The 15,608-nt window shown below is 57.2% G+C and overlaps 2 protein-coding genes across 3 annotated transcripts; one reads left to right on the top strand and one right to left on the bottom strand.

Moving 5' to 3' along the window:
• Positions 1-6: 6 nt before the first annotated feature.
• Dnase1l2 (deoxyribonuclease 1 like 2) lies at positions 7-8,823 on the top strand. Its single transcript, XM_047532796.1, is given in 7 exon segments — positions 7-1,140; positions 1,230-1,318; positions 1,403-1,486; positions 1,567-1,714; positions 1,716-1,868; positions 1,960-2,211; positions 2,585-8,823. Coding segments are annotated over 7 exon segments (924 nt in total). The 5' UTR covers positions 7-996; the 3' UTR covers positions 2,639-8,823.
• Eci1 (enoyl-CoA delta isomerase 1) lies at positions 3,692-15,215 on the bottom strand. Of its 2 annotated transcripts, XM_047532797.1 has the most exons (7): positions 15,085-15,215; positions 14,857-14,955; positions 9,700-9,827; positions 6,685-6,831; positions 5,778-5,899; positions 5,508-5,686; positions 3,692-4,152 (listed from the first exon to the last, which is right to left on the bottom strand). In XM_047532797.1, the coding sequence occupies exons 1-7, from the start codon at positions 15,134-15,136 to the stop codon at positions 3,986-3,988; spliced, it is 894 nt and encodes a 297-aa protein (XP_047388753.1). In that variant the 5' UTR covers positions 15,137-15,215; the 3' UTR covers positions 3,692-3,985. The 2 variants fall into 2 exon arrangements, with proteins under 2 accessions (XP_047388753.1, XP_047388754.1); XM_047532798.1 differs by lacking the exons at positions 14,857-14,955; positions 15,085-15,215 and adding an exon at positions 12,052-12,203.
• Positions 15,216-15,608: the final 393 nt, after the last annotated feature.

The following is a 15,608-nucleotide window of genomic DNA, read 5'->3' as shown; positions in this document are numbered from 1 at the left end:
TCTGGTATGTTGATGGGCAGCCTCCTGCCACTGCCCTGCCCACCTGGTGCTGTGATCCCAGCTTCCCCAGGCCTGGGGCAGGGGGAGGAGACAGGTGCTGCTTTCCAGCCTCCTACCTAGGGCTGCCACGGAAAGGGAATCAGGCTGAGAGATCCAGAAGCCTCAGGTTAGACTGAGAAGCCTCAGCTTTTCACTGAGGTGAAGATGGTGCTGACCAAGCAGCAGGAGATGCTGGGCCAGGAATGGGGCTGGTATTTTCTTATTGCTCTGTCTGTTTTCTCAACCTCTTGGGGCTCATGAAGGCAGATTCTGGGTGACCTAGTTTCTGGGGAGGTGGAGACAAGAACAAGCCTGGACCATGGGTGTGGCTGTCCCTCTACTACAACCCTGAGGCTGTCCTTGGGGGGCTGTCAGGAGCTTTGGGGATGGTTCTGGGACAGACCTGGGCACTACCGCTGGCTCAGGGCAGATCCTTTCTTTTGCTCTCCTGGGGTCTCCAAGAGAATGAGAGTCAGGAGTTGTAGCATCCACTCCATGGAGGGGGTGGGACCCAGTGTAGCCCAGCCCCTTCCTGGACTAGGGCCTCAAATAGTAGCCAGTACCCTGGGGCCAGAGCCAGTTGCCAACCAAGACCTGACAAGTCTGTCCAGGGCCAGCCACAGGCCCTCAGCCTGGACCCTGGATCCCTCCTTGGATCAGGACACCACCTGAGCCTCTGACACCACCTCTCATCCACATCCCAGGTAAGTTTTGAGGCTGAGTTGAACTGGGGGCTGGATGAGAATGGGGTCCTGATTGGGACCTCAGTTTCCCCATTCAGTGGGAGACGTGCGTGGGGCTAAGAAGGCATCCTGAGGGGACCTAGAAAGTGCAGTTGAATGTGCTTTTGCTCAGGCCAGCACTGGGCCACAGACCCTGCTGGACCATAGCTGGGTGTGGGTTGCTGTGTGTTACTGGCCCACCCCATCTGTCCCTTCCAGCCCACCCCCTGGAGCCATGGGCGGGCCCCGGGTCCTGCTGGCAATGCTCTGGGCGCTGGGGGCCACAGGAGCAGCAGCACTGCGCATTGGAGCCTTCAACATCCAGAGCTTTGGTGACAGCAAAGTGTCCGACCCAGCCTGTGGCAGCGTCATCGCGCAGGTGAAGCTCCGGGCTGGAGGCGGGGCTGCAGCTGGGCTTTGTGGGCTAGTTGGCGGCTTAAACTCCACACCTGCCGGCTCCTCCCCCAGATCCTGGCTGGTTACGACGTCATGCTGGTACAGGAGGTGCGCGACCCGGACCTGAGCGCAGTGTCGGTGCTCATGGAGCAGGTCAACAGGTGCGGTGGGCGGGTCCGCCCCGTGACCCCGGGCCGCAAGGACAGGATCCATGCCTTGACCGTACCTGGCTCCTCTCTCCACAGGGTGTCGAAGCACGAGTACGGCTTTGTGAGCAGCGAGCCTCTGGGTCGGGACCAGTACAAGGAAATGTACCTGTTCATCTACAGGTGCACTTGCGGGCTTCAGGGAGGCGGGTGTGCGGGGCCCACCTGGCCGGCTCAGCGGACTGCCAGTTCTCTGCTCCCAGGAAAGATGCCGTGTCGGTTGTGGACACTTATCAGTACCCTGACCCCGAGGATGCCTTCAGCCGGGAACCTTTCGTGGTCAAGTTCTCGGCCCCCGGCACCGGTAAGGCCAGCCCCGCTCTACGCCCATCACGTCCCGTCCGTCCTCTCCCAGCCTCTTACACCGCCCCCGCTCCCGCCCCCGCCCGCAGCTGCCAAGGAGCTAGTGCTGATTCCGCTGCATGCTGCGCCGCACCAGGCGGTGGCGGAGATCGACGCTCTCTACGACGTGTACCTGGACGTGATCGACAAGTGGGGTGCTGACGTAAGCCCTCCGCCCCGCCCCGTGTCCGGTGGGCGTGATCTGGGAGCCTGGGCTGCTAGCATGTGGCTCAGACCCAGCTTGGCGCCCGCAGGACATGCTTTTCCTGGGCGATTTCAATGCAGACTGCAGTTACGTGCGGGCCCAGGACTGGGCGGCCATCCGCCTGCGCAGCAGCGAGGTCTTCAGGTGGCTCATCCCTGACAGCGCCGACACCACCGTGGGCAACTCAGACTGCGCCTACGATCGCATCGTGGTGTGCGGTGCCCACCTACGCAGGAGCCTGAAGCCTCAGTCGGCTTCTGTGCACGATTTCCAGGAGGAGTTCGGCCTGGACCAGGCCCAGGTCAGTGCGGCAGGGGCAGTTCCCATCCCTGGGGCCTGGAAGACCGGGCACACACGGTGCGGAGGGGCTGCCAATCTGTTCCTGCTTCAGACTGTTTACAGCTGGCACTTCCCACCCTTCAAGGGCACTCACAGCAAGGATCCCTAGGGCTTCAGCGAGTGCCTCCAGCACCACCTTTGCCATATGGGGCCAGCTGTGCCCCACCTGTCTGGGAACAGCAGTAGGGGAGGACACACAGGCCTCACTGGCTCCCTCCCTGCAGATGTAGTAGCGTGTAGACTCCCAGGGAGCTATAACCCAGGGGAGGGGGATGAGGAACCAGCTGCCCAGTAGCCCAGCAGGATGGCTTAAGGTCTGTCCCCTCTTCTTTCAGGCTCTTGCCATCAGTGACCATTTTCCCGTGGAGGTGACCCTCAAGTCCCACTGACTGCCCTGTGGCCAGGCTAGGGCACACTACCTGCAGACTTGGGCCACATGAAATAGCCCCACTGTGGATCATTTGGGGTAGCAGAAGGATGCAGGGAAGGGTCAGCTGGGTGTAAACAGGTGACACAGTCACATTACAGAGCCTCCGTGTCCCATGTGTAAGATGGGCTAACACCACCTACCTCATAGGGTTGTTGTGAGGAGTGCTTTCAAAGGGTGCCTGGCCAGTGCCTGGAACATGTGTGTAATAAACAAGCCACTGGGCCAGGACCACACTTGGGTCGACTCTGAGGCCTCTGTCATTTTTCAGGACTGAGTCCTTCTGGGTTGCAAGCCTTGGGCCTATAGCCTGGTAGGTCCATATCTCTGCCCTCTTAGGGAACAGGGACGGCCTGGCCTCCCCACCTCATGTCCTGGCGGAAACTAGCCACCTCCAAATCATGCTGGCCTGGAAATCAGCTCAGTCCTTTCTTTGTGCAAACTGCAAAAACCTGCACTGTGAGCATTTCTGGGCCCTCTGATTTAAGAGCAGGGCTCTCTGCCCATCTTGCTGCCAGGAGCCTTATCTGAATCAAGAGGCCCCGTTTTACCCAGTGTTACAGAGGAGATCAGGGAAGCTGGTCCTGTGCTCCAGCCAGTCGTTACCCTGCAACTTTTGGGAGCCCCTCAGGATGGGCTGGTTAGTTGTGGCTAAGGTCCTGCCCAAGGAACGCACACCTTGCCTGGGTACAGCCTTTGTAGGTCCTCAGAGTCCTGGACTAGCAAGGACCTGGAGGACGGGGCCTATGTGGGGTGTGTGTCACCTCAGGAGCAGAATCTTTTTGTCTCAAGGGTTTGGAGAATTTGGTTCTTTCTAAAGGTGCAGGACCTTGGCAATACCACATGCCTCAGAATAAGCCATGTGTCCCTTGTCCCTCCCAAGTTTGTCCAGACCCTCCATCCAAATGAACAAGCATGGTGGCCAAAAGCTTTTCTCTTGTGGTCCTGTGGGTCACTGGGGTCTGAGACTACCTGGCTTTGAAGGCCTCCAGCAAGCAGGCAGCCAAAGGCCAGGAACGGGACAATGTGAGGACTTTATTCACAGTTTTCCTTTGGGAAAGGGGATATGCAGTGTGACCTTTTTCAATCCCCTGAGCAGCCTACCTGACATTCAGTTCTCAAGTACAGATCCTATCTGCCCACCGGGCAGAAATGTGGCCATGGGTGGTAGCAGGGCTACCAGGAACAGGACTTTCCAAGATGAGGAAAACAAGAGCTGAGAGGATTTCTAAGATAAAAAATACGCTGTTTAAAATCCCCTGGACCAGTGGTCCCCACAGGGCACAGGTGGCTGAGTGGCAGTCTCGCCTTAGCCTTTCTTTTGTTTGAGTTTTTCTAAATACACCTGCAGGGACTTCTGGATGGAGTCTCTGGAGATGAAGTTGACAAAGTTCTGGAGGTCAGCCTCGCGCTGTTTGATCATGTGGTCCACAGTAGCCTTTCGCATCATGATCTTGGTCAGCTGCCGAGCGTGGTCTAAGGAAAATGGGATCCTCTGTGAAAACCCCCTTTCAGAGATAGTGGGTTCCCAGCCTTCCTACAAGTGTTCAAACAGAAACTCTGCTAGAGAGACTCGGAAAATGCAGATGAGTTGCACATGGTAGCGCATGCCTGTGATTCCAGTGGCTAGGGAGGCAGGGCAGGAGGATCACAAGTTCAAAGCCAGCCTCAGCAACTTAGCAAGGCCCTAAGCAACTCAGGAGAAACTGTCTCAAAAAATAAAAGGGACAGGGATGTGGCTCAGTGGTTAAGTGCCTCTGGGTTCAATCCCTGGCAACTCCCCACCCCCAAAATACAGAAGTGAGTCACCTATTCCCACTGATTTCTCTAAAACACAGGATGATACTGTAAAAATTGCTTTTTAGCCTGTTATTTTCAAAGAATTTTTCTACTGAGAATATTTTCCATGTCACTAAATAATCACTTGTTTGTGTTGGGAGCTGGCAAACTGGCTTCCTAAGAGAAGAGGCCCCCATGGCTCCTACAGATGTGAATGGTCTTTACATTCTAAAATTCCAGGGAAAAAAAAAAAAACCAGAGGGTGTTTGGTGATGACAGACGTATGAGACACTCAAGCATCTGTGTCCCTGTAGTTCACTGGGCACAGCCGGCAGCATCAGCTCCTCTCCCAGGGGCCGCCCGCTGCAGGGCTACGAGCACAGGCCCGAGCCTCGCACGCTGCCTGCCTACTTGGCTCTTCATGGACAAAGTGTCAGCCCCTGTTCATGCCGTGGTTGGGGCGACCAGCCCTATAAACAGACTAGCAGGTTTCCATCTGTCTTTGTAGTGGGTTGAATAGCAGTGGGACCCCAAAAAAGACTGTGTCCAAGTCCTTGCCACCACTCTAGAACCTGTAAGTAACCTTATTTGGAAAAAGTCTTTGCAGCTATAAGTGAGATGAAATGGAAGGGCTGGGGTGTGGCTCAGGGGTAAAGGCTTGCTTAGCACAAGAGAGACCCTGGCTTCCATCCCCAGCATTGCCAAAAAAAAAAAAAAAAGTAGTCAATAAAAAATGAGATGAAATCATCCCGGACACAGGGAAGGCCCTAATCTGATGGCAGGTGCCCCGAGAAGAGAAGAGAGCGGGAGACTGAGGTACAGGGGAAGGTACGTGAGGAAGGGGATGGAGACTGGAGCAACGCAGCCTCAGCTGAGGACAGGCACTGCTACCCCCAGGGGGCTCTGATGGCACTCTGATTTTAGGCTGGTCCTGTGTCATGGCAGCCCCAGGACACCAACACAGCCTGCTGTCAGGAGCACACACTAGTCTCACCAGGATGGGTCACCTGGGGAGGGTGCTGCAGCTGCGCACGGCTCCCCATGGTCCTCACCTGGAATGGCCATCCACCGGCTCATCACTGAGAGTGCCGTGCTCTGCACCTGGTCTTCGGGCACCACCTTGTCCACCATGCCCACCTGGAGGGCCTCTGCTGGCGAGAAGAGCAGCCCCAGCTGCAGGGCACGCTCTGAGGCTCGGTGCCCAATGGTGTTCACAAGACTGTCTCTGAACCTGGAATGGGGGTGCCTGCTTACTCTGGGGCTCCAAGGAGGGTTGGTTTGGCCCAGGGTCAAGCGGAATGTGTGTACAGTCCCAGCCTTACCAGAAAGGGGCGACGATGCCCAGCAGGGTCTCATTCAGTCCTATGACGTACTTGGGGTTGTCAGCCAGCACGCGGTAGTCACAGGTGAGGGACATCAAGCAACCTCCAGCAGGGGAGGCTCCCTGCAGGGACAGGCTAGGCAGTTGAGGGCTCTGGAGGTGCTGCTGGTCCCAAATGTCCTCCAAGGATGCCCCAGGATACCCCAGGAAGGGTCTGGGGGTGGGCATGAGCTCACAGGGTGTCCTAGCACCCCCTCCTTGGGTGCTGCATCAACAATCTGGCTTGGAAGTGCATGATTAAGAGACGAAACTGGCCCCTTTGGGGTTCAGTAGCAAGGGTTTCTGCAGGGGCTCAGGTTTTCAGGGGCCAGAAAAACACTCCAGCACCAACTACTCCCTACACCTCCAGCCCCTTTTACTTTGAAACAGTCTAAGTTTCCCAAGCTGGCCTCAAACTTGCGATCCTCCTGCCTCAGCCTCTCAAATAGCTGGGATTGCCACTATGCCCTGCTAGAAAAATCACTCTTCCTAATCCTCTGGTTAGGAAAGCAAGTTCTTTTCCCAGGAACCCCCAATTCATACCATATCCTACTGCAGGTGCCCCTCACCACTTCACCCTGAGGTTTCCTCTTTCTCCATTCCTTCCTTCTACCTCCTGCTGGGTGATCTCAACCATCCCCTCAGAGTACACTGGTTTCTGCAGATGACCCTGTCCCCTTCCTCAGCCTCGTCTTCCCCAGGACAGGCCAAACAATGTTTCCATAATGCAGATCTGGCCCGCCACTCCCTCCAGAGCCAGCCTGCAGGAGGTGGGTCTTCCATGTCTGTCTGGCCCAGGCAGCATCAGCACCCACCCCAGGCTGATCTCCCAGAGCCACAGGAAGCCCCTGTGAGATGGGTACACTCACATTGATGGCGGCGACCAGCACCAGGCTGGACGGGTAGAGCCGCAGCCACAGCTCCTGCACAGCCTTCCAGTACTCGGCATAGTGGGCCGGGTTCCTCCCGCACATCTCCGTCAGGTCCAGGCCAGCCGAGAAGACGCCAGGACGGTCCTGGGGGGAGTGGCCGGCATCACACCACCAGGGCCAGGCTGTGACGCTCAAGGTGGTAAGATGCCGCCCAAGGAGCCTGGAACCGGGTCTGCAAGGACAGTCGCCATCTCCCCCGGCCCAGCTCCTGCTTTCCAGCACCTTCTTCCCTTTCCAGTTTCAAACTGGAAAGAGAACAGGGGTCTGGGGCTGCCTCAGGGGTGCAGGTCTATCGGCTCTCTGCAGGCTTGTGCACACGCCTGTGCACACCTGGGCACACAGGCTTTCTGCACACCTGTCTGTGTACCTGTGCACATCCAGTTCTCTGCACGTCCAAGAACGTCTGCACCTGGGCTCACCTCCCAGGTCCAGCTCTGTAGTTCAGACTGAGAACTCAGGCACACAGGGCTCCTGACAGACCCTGGAGAGGGCACATGTTTTGATTTACTCCAGAGTATCAAGCAAGGCCCAGGAAGTGCTGGGCAGAGTGATCCAGAAGGCATCCCCAGTGGAGGATGACCGGGGTCCCAACACAGCTACCCGGAGTGGGAGAGGAGCTGCTGGCTGGACGGCATCAGGGTCTGCACCGAATCCTGCACTGACCGAAGAACTTGGGGAAACCTACGCAGGCGCTCCCCTGGGGCTTGCCACTTCCCTCCATGTGTTCTCTTCCTGTGGGCTGGAGCCCTTGGGGTGGAAGACTTGTCCACCCCAACTCCCAGGAGCAGAGCTGGACAGGTGTCAGGAAGACAGAGACAGGCACCAACGGAGGTGGCAGCAGCACAGAGAGCCAGCCCACTCATCAGGAGCCGTGTGTGTGCACTTGATACCCCTGGCTGATCTCCTGCGCCCATGAAATGTCCTCCACTTCTATGACTTAAAAAGACCCAACAGAGATGAAAGGCCAGTGACTGATACACTAAATCAGCTGCTTCTAATAGGAGTTGGTACAGGAGCCCTCGAGACACCCCGTGCTGGCCGCAGAAGATGGCAGAGGAGATAAGGCAGAAAGGATCACAACCACAAGGCAGGACCAAAAAGAAAACAATACCCTTGAACATGGCCTTCTGTGGAAATAGGTTTTGTTGTTTGTTTTTTTTTTTAAACAGAGGTTTATTTAGGAAAGTAGACAGTCAAAGGAGAATGGGGGCCATCTTAAGAGGGAGAGGAACAGGGTCTTCAGGATGCCAGCGAGTCAGGATGAGGTCAGACAAGATTAGGGTGCGTCCTAATCCAGTGACAGGCATCCTCATAAAGAGAGGGGCATCTGGACACAGAAACGGGGAAGCCGCGTGCAGACAGGACCATCCGAGTGACACTGCCCCAAGTCGGGGAAGCCGGAAGCCACCAGGAGCTTGGAGAGAGGCCAAGGGTCTTCTCCGGGAGCCTCCAGAGAAAACCAACCCTGTGGGCACTATGATTTTGAACTACTGGCCTCTGGAACCGTGGAGGGTAAATTCTTATTGTTTACGTCACCTCACTGCAGCCACAGGACACCGACATGCCATTCCGAGGTGATCAGCTGAGTGCTCCCTTTGGGCCAGGACTTGTGCCATGCACACGACACCTGTGCACTGGCCCTCCTTCCAGCCCAGGGTGGCTTTGGGAACAGAGGAGCGGCAGGCACAGCAAGCGGCACCCACTCTCCCCTATTTTGTTTAGAAGGTCCTACATTTGGTGACAGGGCACGCTCTCGTTTTTTAGAGCACAATAAAGACAATGTCATGCTGTGATATGACGCATGGAATGAGGTCATCTGCACTGTGGGAAACCTGGGGACGGAGCCCAGGGGCGCTCTACTGCTGAGCGATGTCCCCAGTCCTTCTGAGAAGGCCTCACGAAGCTCCCCAAGCTGGCTGTGAACACATGGCCTTCTCGCCCAGCCTCGGAGGTCACTGGGATCACAGGCGTGTGCCACCCCACCCAGCGGCTCCCTGGAGTGTCCAGAGCCCCATGCTCCACCTCAAGAGCTCCAGAGCACCGAGCGGCCTCTGCTCCACAGCCAGAGGGCGCTCTCGCTCTGCAGCTCCGGCCACAGGCGCATGTGTCAGGCAGCCCAGGGACCTCCGCAGGCCGGTCCTCAGTGGGAAAGGTCCCCTGCTAGGGGAAGCCGGACCCTCAGGAGCAGTGACAAGAGTGGCTCTGTGCAGGACAGCCTGAGGGCTGAAGAAGGTAGTGCCGCCAGGCTCTCTGCTTCCTGCACCTTTCCCAACCACAGGGCTAAGAAAAAAGTCCAGCAGTTGCTGGCCTGGGCTCTGTGCCACAGTGCACTAACTGGGGGACACTCGAGCTCTGCCTCTTAATCTGAAAGGTGGCCCCAGTGGTTCCATGCTCGACTCCTGTCCTGGCACCACACAGGAGCAAGACATCCCCCAGTAAGGCGCCCAGTGCAGCCAGTCGGGCCTCACAGACTGCTTCAGCCCCTGCACACCCTCCTCTCATGCCCCCCCCCCGCCTTAGTGACAGTTTCCACGGACGCCATTCCTGGGTCATCTGTGCACACACTTGGAGGCAATGCTGGGCTTCCCTCGAGGGTTCAGATGCCCTCCTCTGAGGGTACAAGGTGAGACCCACCAAAGAGAACATGTGGCTCTCAGAGCTCACCTGCCAGTGGCCTGGCACCAAGCTAGCTCAGGGCCGCTCTCTCGTGAAGCAGTGTGAGCACCAGGCTCCCCACCACCCCTGGCTGTGCCGTGTGGGCCTGGCAAGTGGTCTGCAAGCCTGTCCTGCCTTCAGACACGACCTGCCTGGGCAACGGGCATCATTGGGTCTCAGGTTCCCTGGAGGCCCCTCAAAGTGGCAGTAGGGGTCCAGGGTGAGGGGGGCTGCGGCGGCTCCAGCCTCTCGGATTCCCCTAGGCCTGGAGGACATGGGCCCTGGATGAGCACCTACCGATGTCAAGATGACGCCGCGGAAGGTCTTGTCATTCTCCAGCTTCTCCAGGCCGATGACAAGCTCGGTCAGAAGCTCCAGGCTGAGGCTGTTCACCGGAGGGTTCCTCAGCTTCATTACAGCAACCCCTGGTTTAAAGAAAGAAGAGGAGCCTCACACCAGCACCAGCGGGTCTGACGGGTCGCAGTCTCAGCCTGGCCACGGGTCTGAGGCCTTTTTTTTGTTTTTTTAGACTTTTTTTTTTTTTGGGTGCTGGGGATCAAACCCAGGGCCTTGTGCTTGCAAGGCAAGCACTCTACCAACTGAGCTATCTCCCCAGCCCTCTCTCTCTCTTTTTAAGTTGTAGGTGGACCTAATATCCTTATTTATTTATATGTGGTGCTGAGGATAGAACCTAAGACCTCCCGTGTGCTCGGTGAGTGCTCTACCACTGAGCCACAACCCCAGCCCGGGAGGTTTTAAAAACAGGTGTGCCAGACACAGTAGCCCATACCGGTAACCCCAGGCTGGGTTGACACTTTCTGTCCTCCTGCCTCAGCCTCCAGAGCAGCTGGGATCCTCAGAGTGCGCAACCACAGCTGCTCACTGTTTGAACTTGAGGAACACGCCATTGTGTGGCAAGAGCACACCTTGCTTATTCACCGCTGACAGGCACTTGGGTTGCTCCCCACTTTCTTATTTTTTGGTCCTGGGGATTGAACTCAGGGGCACTCAGCCACTAAGCCACATCCCCAACCCGATTTTGTATTTTATTGAGAGACAGGGTCTCACTGAGTTGATTAGCACCTTGCCATTGCTGAGGCTGGCTTTGAACTTGTGATTCTCCTGCCTCAGTCTCCTGAGCCGCTGGGATTACAGGTGTGTGCCACTGTGCCCAGTCAGTTGATCCCTTCTCTTGGCTATTGAAAATGCTGTGATGAACACTTTATTTAAAAACGTCTGTTTGCACTTCTCTTGGATATATGCCTAAACATGAAATTGCTGGATCACACTGGAAATTTCTGCCAAACCAAGCTACAGTTGTCTGCAGTACTGGGGATTGAGCCCAGGAGCATTAGGCCACATCCCCATCCCTTTTATTTTTAATTTGAGACAGGGTCTAAGCTGCTTAGGGCCTTGCTAAATTGCTGAGCCTGGCCTGGAACTTGTGATCCTCCTGCCTCAGCCTCCCAAGTGGCTGGAATCACACCTGGCTAAACTGGATTTTCATATACGAACAGGACCTCAAGTCCCCTGCATGCTGTCATCAGTACCCTGAGGACGAAGGTTCTGGGAGCTGCCTCTCCGCCTTGGGTCCCGGGACAGGGACACACATCCTGGACACCTGTGTCAGACACGGACAGACCAACTGTGTACGAAACATGAATGACACATCCGGTCCTGAGGCAGGGAGAAGGGACAGTCCTCACCATCAGGACTGCAGGCCCAGTCCCCGCCATTCTTGGTCATTGTGTGCTGCAGGGGTCAGGGACCCCAGGAAGGTGGGACTCAGTGAGAGGAGAGGACATGAAGCACATCTCTGCAAGTAACTTCCACTTCCACTGAGGGAGGCTGATTGGGAGGCCCTGGGGCAGGTTCAAAGCACCCAGGCCCTGTCCCTGCTACGCAGGGGCAAAGTGTGCTTCCACGCGGACTTGTCTATCAATCCCTCACCCTGCGAGGAACCCACAGAGCCTGCGGCCCCTTCCACCTCCACCTCCCTTTCAGGCCCATCCTTGCCCAGAGCGTGTGCACCCTACAGGCTTGCATCCTGGTCCGTGGGGCCTCCCTGGTGTGGCTTGGCTGTGCTGCCTGCTGGCGATGCCTTCTGGAGAGTTCTGCCGCTCTGGGAGGACAAGCACTAAGCCTCACCTGAGCTCCCTGGGAGAGGGGGACACCCAGGCATGTGGATGAGCCCACAAAAGCAAGGTGTGAGCTAGGGACTGGCCCCGCCCACCCCAGAGCAATGCCTTCGCTGTCAGCAGTGTTGTCCCCACGTTTTAGTATTTAAAACGCAGGGTTCTGCTTTTCTTTCATGAGGACCAAGAAAAAAACTTAAGAAACAACCAGAAACAAAACTGTAAAAATACTGCCAGGTGCAGTGGTGCGTGCCCGTAAGCCGACCACTCAGGCGCTGAGGCAGGAGGACCACAGACGCATGAGCAGCCTGAGCAACTCAGCAAGACCCTATCTCCAAATAAAAAATAAGAAGGTCTGGGATGTGGCTCAGTGACTAAGAGCCCTGGGTTCAGTCCCCAGCAACAACAACAACAACAACAACAACAACAGAGGAACTGGACTCCTGGCGGTGATTGCTGACTGGCCACTCCTGAACCTGGCGTGCTGAGGGAAAACACCAGAATGCTCAACAACCTTCTGCAAACCAAAGGGACAGCAAGGTTCTTTCTTCTGCCCCGAGTTCCGTGGTGTGCAGATTCACGAAGCTTTTGTGGAGACTGGGAGTTGTGTGTGAACTCAGAACAGGGAAGGAGAGATGTGTCCGCGGTGCGTTCTGTTCCAAGTTGGCCCCTGCCCAACATCTCTGGAACAGTGGCTTAAAATGGAAGGATGAGCAATGCAGAGGACAAAGGAACCAGAGGCTGCAGCCAGCCCCGGGGCTGGGAGAGCTGAGGAAGGCGGACCCGGGCCCTCTGGGTGGTCTCCCCACAGCCTCCTTCAGAGCTGCTCTGGGTGAACCGTCCTTGTGCTGAGGTTCGATCAACTGCTACCTGTGGATGTGACCTTATTAGGACATAGGGTCTTAGCGGATGTCACTGCTGTAAGCTAGTCAGGCCCCAGTTCAACAGGACTGTGTCCCTGTAGAGAATACAAGACGACCGTGGGAAAGCATCGCCGCCACAGCAGCGACAGAAGCCAGTGAACTGTGGCAAGGACTGTGGCAGCACCAGAAGGGGCGAAGGACTCCCAGGGAGTCCCGGAGGGATGTGGTCTTCTGCCACTTTGACTTTGGACTTCTGGACTCCGGAGCTGTGAGAATACGTGTCAGGTCACTCAAGCCTCTCAGTTTTTGGCACTGTGTGCTTGCAGCCCCAGGACGATGCAGCCACAGTCTCCGGTGCCAAGCAGCCCTGGGGGCCTGGGCGCACCTTGTCTTGGAGGACGACATGCCTCTGGCTCCCACGAGTGAGTGCACCCTTGTGTGAACCCATGGGTAGGTGCTGCAGTCTGGCCCCTTTGAGACATTCACCTGTTTAGGGGAGCCCCACCCCAATGCAGACACAGCTCTCTGGCAAGGTCTCCAGTTAGAAGATAAATTGAAAATTTATCCTGAAATCTAATCTAACACCATCCAGCCGCCTGTCACTTCCGCTCTGGGCAGGGACCAAGCGCCTGTTCATGTTCCACTCCAAGCTTCCAGAACGCCGAGGGTCACTGAAGGTCACCAGGGAACTGGGCCAGGACTCCGACCTTGTGTGGAAGGACAGTGGGTCTCAGCTCCTCGGTGCTGCTCTCCCCAGCCCGTGGTCCATCTGCCTGGTTTGTACTCCATCAACATGCCTCATCCCTCCTTGAGCTGTTCTTTGACTGCAAGTCCTGAGTCTTCCTGGAACACAACCTCAGTTCCTTGAGGAGTGACAGGAAAAACCTGAGGGCCAGAAGTGTAAGGAGAAACACTAGCGGGGGCTTGGTTCACACCTGGGACGGGGACTGAAATTGGGGGTCAGATGTTTGGCCTCATTTGCCAACAGCAGGGAGAGCAGGAGGGACAAGGGCCTGTCCTGACCCCACCATGGGACAATGCGGCAGTAATGGCTGTCATCTGTCCTCACTTCCTGCCCCAAGGGCAGGCCCTCAGCTCCCGAGATACTGCCACTCGTCTCAGGGGCATTTCTTGGTCTCTGGTTTGTCAACACAGACTTTCCTCTGGGAATGGAAACGAAGTCTTGATGGCAAATGGGCTCTTTTGGAACCTTGGATTTATGAGGAAGAAGTAATTATGACCGGGCTAAAGGCATACAAAAAGAAAGGAGCACCCCAAACTTGGTTAGGAGGGAAGTTTCTGAAACGGACTCTGAAGCTGGGCAGGATATCCAATTCTGGGGGTAAAGGTAAAGAGGCCAAAGGTGAACACGAGCTAAGAACTCTGCCATCCTGTGGCAAGTAACCACACAACCACATTCCTGGCATAGGGCAGGTAACAGACAAATGCTTCTTGAATGACAGGGTCAACAGAATCTAGATCAGCTTCAATACAGCACTTAAAAACTCTCTTTTTTTGGGGGGGTTGCTACAAGGGATTGAATCCAGGGGTGCTTAACTACAGAGTCCCATCCCCAGCCTTTTTATTTCGATTCACACTAAGTTGCTTAAGGGCCTTGCTAAGTTGCTGAGGCTGGCCTCAAACTTGTGATCCTCCTGGCTCAGACTCCTAAACTTATAGGTGCGTGCCACTGCACCTGATTAAAAACATTTTTAAAGCCCGTTTGTCCCATTACTTTTTCCAAGCCTAGAGTTGCCCTGAAGGAAAAAGGAATCTTGGCATGTCCATTTCACAACATCTGGTTTTTCTGTTAGTGGGAACTGAACCAGGTCTGGCTGACCTGCAACCTCTACTTATGTCACACTAAGACACTGACGTTGGCAGGCTCTCACGTGGCAGAGAAAGCATTTGGAACTCATTATCTCGGAGCACCTAGAGGTGGGCATCCCTTTAAATTTTCTGCATATGTCAGCAAGGTGGGCAAGCTGCCCACTCAACCTGTGTGATACAGATCTTTGCATCCATGCCCTCGAGAATGCCAGGCCAGTGTTCCACCCCACAGAGCTACGTCCGGCCCCAACAGGGACCCTGAAGTGAACTGAAGAGGGAAGCCTGAGCTGGTTGAGGGCTGTGGCTTCCCAGATCCTGGCTCAGTGCCAGGTTTGAGTTTTAAGAAAAGTGAAAATATTCCATCTTAATACTTCCAATCACTCTCAACTAGTAGCTTTCGCTCTCACGACGAATAGGACCACGTAAATCCTTGGTGTGGAGGTCGTCACAGAAAACGCTGGCGCTGGGCTTCGCCTCGGCGCTTCTGGAAACTCGCCAGCGTGCACGCCATCGGCATTTCAGAGGGCGCTCGGGACGCGGCTCGGGCTCGGCGGCGCGCTGCGGCTTCCGCCCCCGCGCCCGCAGCAGGCCGCCGGGAAGGGCGACCCGGCCCGCCCGCTCCTTACCTGCGGCCGCGTCCGGCTCCACCAGCACCCGGTGGTTCGCGAAGCGCCGCGCGCCGTCCCCGCCGCCGGCCGTCGCCTGCGTGCGTCCGAGTCGGGCCCCTGCGGAGAAGCGCGGGTCGGTGAGCGCCCGCCCGCTCGGCCCGGCCCGGCCCGGCCCGACCCGACCCGATCCGACCCGACCCGGCCCGGCCAGACCCAGCCCCGCCCCGCGGCCGCCCCCGCACTTACCCGCGCGGAGCAGGGCGCGCGCAGGGACGCGCCTTCCCGCCGCCAGCGCCATCTTGACTGGCCGGGGTCGCGGCGCCGCGCGTGGCCCAGCCTCCGGCCGCGGCCCCTCCTCCCGGCGGCCCCGCCCCGCCCCGCCCCGCCCCGCCGCGCCCGCCGCGCCCGCCGCTCGCTCCTCGCGCCTGACCGGGCGCCGGACCGAGGAGGCAGGCGAGCCGGGAGCCGGCCCGTCCGGGCTGCGCAGGCCGGCGCAGTGCGGCCCTTGCTTTCATGGCCATCTCCAGGCGTGCCCACTCCTTCCCACCGGCCAGCTGGAGGGCGGACGCACCCTCCCGTGGCCCCGTAACGCAGCAGCAGGGCGGTGAGAACACCGCTGGCCCGCCGCCCCTCAGCGCACCCGAGCACGCGCGTGCTGGTGCTGCGGGCTGGAGGCTTTTGGAGGTGTCACTTTGCAAACAGGACGAACGTTCGGTGTCTGGTTTGTCCGGCACTAGAAATCATGAGCCCAGCTTCAGGGTACGAAAGGG

The sequence above is a fragment of the Sciurus carolinensis genome, chromosome 18 (assembly GCF_902686445.1).
Source record: "Sciurus carolinensis chromosome 18, mSciCar1.2, whole genome shotgun sequence".
Classification (NCBI taxonomy): domain Eukaryota; kingdom Metazoa; phylum Chordata; class Mammalia; order Rodentia; family Sciuridae; genus Sciurus; species Sciurus carolinensis.
The sequence above is the reverse complement of the archived record's forward strand: the minus strand, read 5'-3'. Positions and strand labels throughout refer to the sequence as shown.

Coding starts and splice junctions, on each gene's coding strand:
- Eci1 (XM_047532797.1), bottom strand. CDS start 15,136: ATGGCGCTGGCGGCGGGAAGGCGCGTCCCTGCGCGCGCCCTGCTCCGC. Junction 9,828..14,856: donor GGAGCCGGACGCGGCCGCAG/GTAAGGAGCGGG, acceptor TCTTTAAACCAG/GGGTTGCTGTAATGAAGCTG. Junction 6,832..9,699: donor GCGGCGTCATCTTGACATCG/GTAGGTGCTCAT, acceptor CACTCCCCCCAG/GACCGTCCTGGCGTCTTCTC.